A 10,816-nucleotide genomic window follows, 5' to 3' on the forward strand; every position below is an offset into this window, starting at 1 on the left:
AATCTGCAAATTCATCTGGAATAACAAAAAACCTAGGATAGCAAAAACTCTTCTCAAGGATAAAAGAACCTCTGGTGGAATCACCATGCCAGACCTAAAGCTTTACTACAGAGCAATTGTGATAAAAACTGCGTGGTACTGGTATAGTGACAGACAAATAGACCAATGGAATAGAATTGAAGACCCAGAAATTGATTACCTTTAAATAGAATGTATTGCATAATAATTGGTGGTCTCTGAACTGATTTTGTTAGTAAAGAATTTTTTATATATACATATTTCAACATTTTTTGGAAGTTTTAATACTATGAGAATTTTCAGTGCTTTATACACCCAGTATCCTTATAATCTTATTGTTGTTTCAAGAAAATAGAAAAAAGGCCAGAGAAAGTCAAAGTCATTACATTTGTTATTCATTTGTGAAAGTGCAGTTCACATTGTGAATCTAAGTGATAACATACTATCACAAACTTTGTTCAGATAGTCTGGCTTCCATTCAGATTGGATAAGTAATTTTGCCTATATCAATCAGGTCTTCTGGGCTAACATAATCTTGTTTACAGTTTCCTAGGCAAGCATGTCTATTATAGTAAAGTAGCCTGGGTCCCCTTTAACAAATCCTTGTTTTTCTAATATGAGGTCAATTAAACATCAAGCACAACCAACCAGAATTTTGAGAAGGGACCAGAATATTGCTGACTTGGTTTTAGTCAGTGTTAGTGACTCATGATTTCTTAATTTTTTTGAGTTATTTCATGAAGGTATTTCGAATTAACTTTTCTTTAAATAACAGTATAAGTTCTTTGTAGCCTACTTAGATGAGTAATCTAGTTTTTTTTTTTTTTTTTTAAATCTTCAGTTTTTGGGGCAGCAGATTTCTGAAGAACTTATCCCTGATTTAAATCAAATAACTGAGTGTGCAGATCCTGTGGAGCTTGGGAGGTTGCTTCAGCTAATTCTAGGATGTGCAGTCAACTGTGAAAAGAAGCAAGGTAATAAGCAAGTTCTAGTCACTTGAGGTTTGTACTTTCTAGAAATAATCTACATTGCTAGTTCTCGATGCTGGCATTTACAGGAGGATGCTATTTTCCTGCGACTGAGTGGCTGAGATCACCTTGCTGTACAAACTAGATCTAAGTTCTAGACCTCCCTGTCATTAGCAATGAATGCTGCAGCTCTTGACTGTCCCATATTCTCGTGGTCAGTTGCTATAGTAATCATATTTAGTTGAAATAAGTTAATAGCTGATGTTTGGGATATATTATGTAGTCAATAAGATAGAATCTTGGGTAAATATTTTTCATAGTAAAATATTCAGTTACTAAATTATAATAGAAACTTTCTTCAAATTATATGCTGCTCTGTTTAGAAAAACAGCTGTCTACTGTTTTCCTTTGAGAAATGGACAGTGGCATTTATGGGATCGGTGCATTAACACTAGTACACGTAAGCAGAGTAATTTATGTGCTTCTGAGCACAAAATGTCATAAGAATAAACTGGGTAGACTTGAGTCTCCTTCCCAATGGGAGCTTGAATCAGCTTGGGTGAGAAGAGCTTTGACCCTGCTTCTGTGTGCTTTATACAAATCTTTACCTTAGTGTTTCTCCTTTATAAAAACTTCTGTATGTTCATGAAAGGATACAAGACAGGTAAATTCAATAAGAACAAGCTCAAGAAATATAAAATAACATGAAATCAACTGTAGTTTATAAAATAGATGCCTACACACATACACACACACACACACCCCATAAACCTTTCTTATCCCAGTAGCTACCTTTTCTCAGGACCAAGTAATCAGTCTTTCTATATTACATCTAGAGGACATTAAGATCTATATGTTGTTATTTTGTGAAACTTGAGAAATTTTACTCATGCAGGTTAAAATGTCTCTAGCTACTATAAAAATCACAAGGAATAATTAAGGTTTAAACTTGTACTTTTTGTTTCAGTTGTGGTTCTTTTATTCTTTGATTAATACTTCTTTTCCAGTTTCTGGTTATTTTGACATATTTTTGCATGATTTATGTTTCCAAATGTTACAGACATAATTCATTTTCAGAGAAGTACATTTCACTTTAATTCTTTTAAATTGTGGTATTATTTAATTTGTTGTATTACATTCTTTCATTTTCTTGTGAGTGTATTATACTTATATTATAAACCTTAATTGACAGTTTTCCTTGGAGTTGACTTTGTTGCACCGTGAAAATTTTACTACACTATCTCATTCATCATTTAGCCTAAGCCTTATTAAGTATTCTCATCTTCATATTTTTGAAAGGAAATTTAGTTTCTGGAGATATAAGTGGTTAACTTAATAAGGAGTACATATAAAGACAGTTTCACTTTCAAAACATGTGTTTGGGTTAAAACTTAGGTTTGAAGAGCTAAATAAAAACTACTAGTGGACTGAGTATGTGGTTTAGCAGTAGAACTTTGACTTACCATATTTGGAGGCCTAGATTACCTCCTCAGAGCTGCACAGGGATTCATAATTGGAAAAAGATAACCAAAGATTCTTATGACATAAACCCATTAAATTGATGGCTACAAAACAACTTCTGTACTTTTGTGAGAAATTGACTTAATTATTAATAATGTCCTTCTCAAAGGCGAAGTAGTTTTATCAGACTTGAAGCATTTCATCAACTAGGTCATTAAAGGAAACCATTGTGTCTTTGTCATTTTCATTGTCATTTTCCAACTAATTCTTTCTCTGTAGCATTTAGTGGTCATATGCATATCATAACCTTTTAGACTCTTAGCATCACAAAAGAAATGAAGATTTAAACGATTTAACAGGAGTCTCTAAAACAATCAGTAAAACCCAAAAGTATTAGGTAAATTTGAGGTTCAGGGCAAAAGTCCTGGGAAAATCATACAGATGAAACAGACCTACGCCTGCAGATACATGAGACATTGTTTGCTTAAGGTCTTCATTTCCTTTTCTCTTAAAACGTGTGAGTACATGGTCACTCTCTTCAGACACAACAGAAGAGGAAAACAGATCCCATTACAGGTGATCGTGAGCTACTATGTGGTTTCTGGGAATCGGACTTAGGATCTCTGGAAGAGCAGACAGTGCTCTTAACCACTGAGCCATCTCTCCAGTCAAGATCCTCATTTTCTATCTGAGTGAATCACCCTTACATACTGTGTATGTTTGTGGAAAGCTTTAATATCTTGTATTAATGGATGCCAACCAGATGTTGCAGAAGACTGCATATGTATCTTTGAAAGCTTTCCTGGAATACAAATGGTACAACAAAAGATTCTAGATCTAAAGTTGGAGAATACTATTAATAGTTCTAATATGAATTCCAGTAGTGTTTTCTTTTACCAAAAAACTAAAGGGTTTCTTTTATGACCAAAAATTTCAATTACTAAGGTAAATATTTTCATCTTGCTTTTAATAGCCATGTTAGTGAATTAGTATTTTTGCATGAAAAATCATTTATTGGTATATAATTTTCATACTTTGATTATTTAGTAGTTAAGAAATTATATAGAACAGATTTTTATTACAAAATTAATATTTTAAATTATAGAACATATTAAAAATATAATGACCCTGGAAGAATCTGTTCAACATGTGGTCATGACTGCAATTCAGGAGGTAAGTGATACCATGTTCATATGAGTATGAAGACCCTGAACCAAATTTTGTAATACTTCATGTAAGTTTTTAACAATTAGAAATAAGTTAAAACCCTTCAAGTTCAGTTTAGAACCCCTAATTCTAAAAACCAGTTGATATTTAATATTTCAAAGCACTTTTATTTTATTTTGGAGCTCAGCACCAAACCCAGGAGTCCCTGGATCCTGAAAGTACTTTCCAGTCCCTTCCATTAATAAGAACAGTCATGAACTCTGCTGCATGTGGAACTTTCCATTTCCTATCTTCCTGCCAGCTAGAACAGTGTTCCTGACAAACTCATAGATCTGGATCGGGTACATTTAGAACTTGAGACTTGTGAAAACTTAGATTTTGGAGCCAAATAACCTAAATCTAAGACTGTGATTATATCAGACATAGAGAAGGTATACCAATTTCTTGGGGTTTAGTATTGGCTCTTACTCTTGGTTAGAAATCTTGGGTGAAAAGTGTTAATATATGACTTGAGTTGAATCATATTTATGAGGGGCATGACAGTACACCCTGTAGTCCTAACATTACAGAAAGGTCACAAGCTTGAAACCAGCTTAGTCTACCTCATGAGAATCCTGACTAGGAAAAGAAAGAGTTAAAAGAAATGAAACAATCGTCCATTTAAAAGCAATTTGTGTTAATATGTCCCCAAAAGCTTACAGTGTAATTTATTCTTAATCTTATCACTTATATCCTCAAATATTCTTATTTGGTTCTATCTCTAATAAAATTTTTACTTGATTAATGTTCTAAGGATCATTAAGGCAAGAGAAAGCTAAATATAAATCAATTTACTTTCATGTAAATAGATTTTCTAAACATTGCACTAGAGTATTTAACTTTGCTATTTTCATTTTCCTAGCTGATGAGTAAAGAAATAGTGATCTCTCCTGCAAGTGACACGGTGGGAGAATTAGAACAGCAGGTAAGACTTCATTGCATGAGGGGACAGTTGACAGTGTTGACAGGATTCCAATTCCTCTACCAGTTATTTTACAAGACTTATGGTATTCCCTTCTGTGGAACTGAATCTGATTTACTATAAGATCACACTTGGATATTAATATGTATTTGCTAATGAATGTTAGTAGTGATAGCTTTTACTGTTTTCCATTATCATACTCAAGAGACGATGGCACTAAATATTCTATCTGACCCTTGATGTGGCCCATTCTATGTGGTTATACCACTAAGAAATAGATAATTTTTAAAAATCTGCAAAAGTTTTATGGTTTCAGTATTAACACACTCACGTGCACATGCAAACACACATACACACACACAATTTCTATCTTTTTGTCTGAGATTGAAGAAAGAGCTCAAAGACTCAGGATCCTATGATAGCATTTTTCACTAGGGAAAATGACCCTTCTCCCTATATATAACCTAATCTAGGTGGTCTAGAGAAAGAATAATAGGAGAGGCCAAAAGCATTTTTAGGTATTTCTTTTATAGACATCCAGTTTCCCCTCCCCCATGGGTAATATTAGGCATCTTTTCCTCCCCTTTATTTATTTACTTTACAACCCTATCACTGAATCCCCTTCTTCTGGTTCTCCCCTAACATACTTCCTTCCTCAAGCCCCTCCCTTTCTCCTTTTGAGAAGGGTGATAGCTCCCCCTGTGTACCTTCCCATCTTGGCACATCAAATCTCTATAGGGCTAGGCACATCCTCTCCCACTGAGGCCAGACAAGGGAATGGGATTTACATACAGCAGGTTTAGTGACAGCCCCCACTCCAGTTACTGGGGGAGTCACGTGAAGATTGAGTTGCACATCTGCTACATACGTATGGAATTCTAGGTTCAGCCCATGATTACTCTTTGGTTGGTGGTGCAGTCTCTGAGATCCTTCAAGGGCCTAGGTTAGTTGACTCTGTTGGTCTTCCTGTGGAGTTCCTATCCCTCCCAGGGCCCTCAGTTCTTCCCCCAAATCTTTCATAATACTCCCCGAGTTCCATCTAATGTTTGGCTGTACGTCTCTGCATCTGCTTTAGTTAGCTGCTGGGTGGAGCCTCTTAGAGGGCAGTTATGCTAAATTCCTGTCTGCAAGCATAAAAAGAGTATCATTAATAGTGTCAGGAATTGGTGCTTGCCCATGAAATGGGTCTCAAGTTGGACCAGTTATTGATTGGCTGATCCCTCAGTCTCTGCTCCCTCTTGGTCCCTACATTTCTTGTAGGTAGAACAAATTTTGGGTTGAAAGTTTTGTGTGCGAATTGTTGTCTCTATCCCTCCACTGGGGGTTCTGCCTGGCTACAGGAGGTGGCCACTTCATCCCTACTGCTAGGATTCTAAGCTAAAGTCACCCCCATAGACTGGGAGCCTTCCCATCTTAGAACTCTGGCATGTTCTATAGATGTCCCCACCATTCCCAGCCACTGATTGCCGTTTGTTCTCCTGGCTATCCGAACCTCTTTCCTGCTTCTCACTACACCTGATCCTGAGCCCAGTAGGCATCTAAAGAGTATTTCTTTCTTTTTTTTTTTTTTTTGATAGGAATTTTGTTTAAATATAAGCATACTGTTTTTAAAACATACTCTCTGTAATGACATTAAAAATACAATCTAATAACCTTTAAAGTATTCTCATTTTTTTTCATAAAATTATATTTTTGTGAGACCTTATCTTTAATTATTAAATGTCACAAGGCAACACATGAAGACTCATTAGTTAAAAGGTGAATTTTAAACGTCTAATATATGTGTTGACAGAAGGATTTATTATTCTGATTTGCTCAGCATGGTCTATTGAGAATTATGTTTTTGATTTCAGCTTAAAAGGGCTTTAGAAGAGCTTCAGGAGGCCATAGCAGAAAAGGAAGAGCTGAAGCAGAGGTGCCAGGAACTGGATATGCAGGTATGGACAGAGAAACCTGAGTGGAGAAGAGGTCTCTGTAAATAATTAAAACTACCAACATGCTCTGAAGGTTGGCTTTCATTTCATGGAAGAGATATCAAAATGACTCCTTAACATTTAAACAGAAGGTTTATAAATATTTTTTCTGTTTTGAATATTGTTGGCTTGATTATTCTTTGAGAAAAGTATTATATTAATTGGAGAATTTCAGAATGAGGATTCAGTTTTGTATGTTGCAAGATTGGAATTTCAATTTATTTATGCTATAATAGGTTTTGAATATTAAATGTAATAATTTAAAGTTGTATCAAGTAATGCGTGGCCTGCTAATAGAGTGTATATTCTCTCTGGTTCATTTGTATGTGTGTTTGTGTAGTGTCATGTTTATTTGTTAAATAATTCCTGTATTAAGCAAATATGGTATGATCAAATATTGGGGCCGACTGAGTAAAGACAGTTGTTCAGCTATGGCAAAACTGGCCTGCAGCTATATCCATGTGTTCTAGAGATGGAACTTGGATGTATTTAGTATTGATATGAACATAGTAGTAACATGAAGGGTTTTCCTTTCTCAAGGAAGTTTGTCTTCTCTTACACATATAAAAATTAACCTTGTTGATCATCAGTAAACCAGGAAAAGTGAGCATCGTGGTGTGTGTGTATGCTCACGTATGTGCATGTATTTGTCTGTCTGTGTATGTATGTATATGTATGTGTATATTTTCCTCTGCTGAGTAATAAAACCATGTTTCTGTAAGTGCATTCTATGCCTCTCAGGTTCTGTGCCACTGAGGTACTGCTCCATACTCCTAGATGCTTTTACTGTCTACAACGAGGCTCTATTTATTCATTTATTGACTGATGGTAAAAGAGTGGCAACATTTCTGAGTCAAGGTGATTATGATAATAGGGATAAAGATGTTAATATTGCAAAAAAGTACATGAAATGGCCTATGTGAAGAATGTAAGCTGCGTATGCTTTGTACCATGATACAAACTCATGTCTGTTAATAAAATCAGAGAAACATATGACTCTGGAGGGAACATATGGAAAGCCACCCAGCAGTGTGCCTCCTTATCTCAGTGAGGACCCACTACCTGCTATCTCAGATGTTTCTGGTTCTGGTGTTTCCTCTTAAAAACAAGATTGAAATAATCAGAAAAGAGCATGTGATGATAACACAGCATCACTGTAATTAGCAGTTGTGGTAGATCAATGTGTACATTGCTATTTAAGTGTTTCTGTGGCTTCTCGTGGTGCTATCATGCTTGCTACTCAACCCAAGCATAGGCTAGTGGTATGCTATTATTCTGTCAAGTATCTTACTGTGTATATGCTAATCTCCCCAAATCTTAAATGTTCAGAGTAGAAGTCCTCGACCTGTATTCTTTGACCCCACAGTGTTTATATCAGAATAACACCTGCACCCCATATAGTCACTGAACTATGTGACAAATATGACTAAATACATTGACTTTAGAACAGAAAGTTGCTTTTAAAGTTGTTCTTCTAGTGCCATGTTCTCGGCCTATCTATAGTCCTCATTTGTATATGTTAAAAAGCATACTGAGCACTGTTTGAATTTTAAAGTAAGATTCATACATTAGGTAGGCCCAAAACAGGAATTAGTTCAGGAACTCCATTGAGGAAAAACAATGGGGAGGCTGCCAATGAAGGAATAGAATGAAGTCAAGGAAGCTGTGAGAGAGGACTCAGTCAGTAAAGCTTGGGGACCTGAGTTCAATCCTTAGAGCCTATGGAGAAGTAGGAGAAGGGGAGGTGGCCTCTAAGCATCTGTACTCAGTGGGATGTTCACCCGTAGTACATTGGTGTAAATAAATATATATGTGTTTGTGTGTGTGTGTGTGTGTGTATATGTGTGTGTGTATGTGTATATATATGTATGTGTATATATATGTGTATATATATGTATGTGTATATATGTGTGTATATATATGTATGTGTATATATATGTATGTGTATATATATATATGTATGTGTGTGTGTATCTAGATAGATAGATAGATAGATAGATATAGATACACACACACACATACACACACACATTTTTTTTTCCTACTGTGAACCTAAAATGAAAGCTTAGGTTGAGGAAAATAATTACATTCTGAAAATTAGCTTAGATCACAAATTGTATCTTTACTTTAAATTTAGATTTAGAAACATTGATTTATTTCCCTTGTTTGATCTAAAGTCCCCTATAATCAGAATTTTAGTGTTGACAGAATCCTTTAAATAATCTCATCTGTTACTCAAAGTGTTCATTCCTCCGTCAGAATTAGAATGCAGAACTCCCATCTCTTCAATGGTTATTTTTCTCTTATGTTTGTCTCTTAGGTGACTGCACTTCAGGATGAGAAGAATTCACTGGTCTCTGAGAATGAGATGATGAATGAAAAGCTTGACCAGTTGGATGGCTCTTTTGATGATCCAAATACAATGGTTGCAAAGAAATATTTTCACGTACAGCTACAACTAGAACAATTACAAGAAGAAAACTATAGGTAGTAATTTCAGTAGAAATTGTTGAGTTTTTAAACATCATAAACATCAATGAGAACTATACATGCTTAGGACTTCAGTAAAGTACATCTAACAAAAATGCCAAATGTCAGTGGGGCCTTCCTCACAAGGTTCAGTCAGGTTAAGCAGGTAGGATATGTACATTAAAATAAAGGCATTCAGAGTTATAAGCCAGATGTTGGCCAGAGGCAGTAAGAGTTCAGAGGAGGGGTCTTAAGGTCTTAGAGAGAGTGCCTCAATAGAAGTAAATTCTAAATAAAAGAATGCAGATCTTAAGATAAAAAATACTTTGCTCTTTGAAATAAACATTCAAAGCTCTTATCTTTAGTAAAACTTTGGTTGTTTCCGATGACTACTGAGCCTTGTGCCAGTCGGTATTCAAATTTTTAGTGAAATGCAGATTCTTAGCTCCTTTAAGCTTCAGCACGTGTTTCTTAAAAACAGTAAACCACTACATGATAATGATAATTTGGAGGTTTTTTCATTGACAAGGTGCTCTTATGTAAATTTCCAAATTCAATTAGTCTCAATTTCTTTATAATTCTTCCCTATCAAAATTGAGTCCAGGATGTTTTGCTAACTGGTTCGTGCTTAGTGGATTCTGAGTCTGGTCTGTTGCTCTCATTTTATTTTGATGCTCTACTCTCCTAGATTTGGCCAAGTAGATCTTTGTTTCCTTTAAATGTCATCGTTTTAGTACTTTCTTTCTGACACAGCAATATGCCTTAGACTAATTGTTCTTAATTTGTCATTCTGCTAAGATTTAATATTTACTCCGCACATGTTATGCATTTAAACAGTAATTACTAGCTATGCTTTTTCTTTATGTTTACCAATTAAAATTTCTGTTAAAAACTGATATAGAGGTAAAGTGAAAACCCAGAGCACCATTTACGTTTCAGTTGTTTCAATATTAACAGCCATGAGTTACCTTTCTTTTTTTTTAAATTTTTCCTCTTTTGAATGTGGAATTTATCTATGTCCTACCAACTTCATATAGTGTGAAGAGAAAGGATGGAAACTATATGAAACTGTATTTGCTTTCTTCTTTTAAGGCTTGAAGCTGCAAAAGATGATTACCGTGTTCACTGTGAGGAACTTGAAAAGCAACTGATTGAATTTCAGCACAGGAATGATGAGCTGACGAGCCTTGCTGAAGAGACCAGAGCCCTAAAAGATGAGATAGATGTTCTTAGGTACTTCTAAGTTATTGTTCAAATAATTTGAGTGATTTGCAGTTTTATCAGAGCTCTTAATATCATCCCTGTGTATTGATCAGTGATCACTTAATTGAGACTTCTGGGTCATCTTCTGTGCTCATTAATTAGAACTACAGTTTAAAGATAATTTGTTTAGTTCTTGTTAGGACAGTTTCAGATCAGAATCCATAAACCCTAAATGATAATACTTTCTTAGAGTTTTGTAAATGATACAGTATCACATTTTGGGAATTAAGCGTAGGTAATTCTAATGTTCTTTTCAGGAAGGATTGTCAGTGAGATATAAAATGTATGCTTACTGGCTGTCTATGATATATTTGGGAGAATACCTTGTAGGAATTGACTCTCCTCCCCCATGTAGGTTCTGGTGACCAAACTTAGTTAGATGTCAGGCTGGAGGGGAGCACCTTCAGCCACTGGGCCATCTTTCTAGGAATCTTTTTTTTTTTTTTTTTTTTTTTTAATATTTTTATTACATATTTTCCTCAATTACATTTCCAATACTATCCCAAAAGTCCCCCATAGCGCCCCCCACTTCCCTA

The 10,816-nt window shown here is 35.2% G+C and overlaps 1 protein-coding gene across 1 annotated transcript in view; it reads left to right on the plus strand.

The window, feature by feature from the left end:
* The window catches only part of Hook1 (hook microtubule tethering protein 1), a 54,440-nt gene that overhangs the window by 20,023 nt on the left and 23,601 nt on the right, over positions 1-10,816 (plus strand). Inside the window, exons 5-10 of the mRNA XM_021160006.2 lie at positions 860-992; positions 3,553-3,620; positions 4,516-4,578; positions 6,429-6,512; positions 8,869-9,035; positions 10,110-10,250. Coding sequence (XP_021015665.1) covers positions 860-992; positions 3,553-3,620; positions 4,516-4,578; positions 6,429-6,512; positions 8,869-9,035; positions 10,110-10,250 — 656 coding nt within the window. The remainder of the gene's footprint in view (positions 1-859; positions 993-3,552; positions 3,621-4,515; positions 4,579-6,428; positions 6,513-8,868; positions 9,036-10,109; positions 10,251-10,816) is intronic.

The sequence above is a fragment of the Mus caroli genome, chromosome 4 (assembly GCF_900094665.2).
Source record: "Mus caroli chromosome 4, CAROLI_EIJ_v1.1, whole genome shotgun sequence".
NCBI classification, from domain to species: Eukaryota; Metazoa; Chordata; class Mammalia; order Rodentia; family Muridae; genus Mus; species Mus caroli.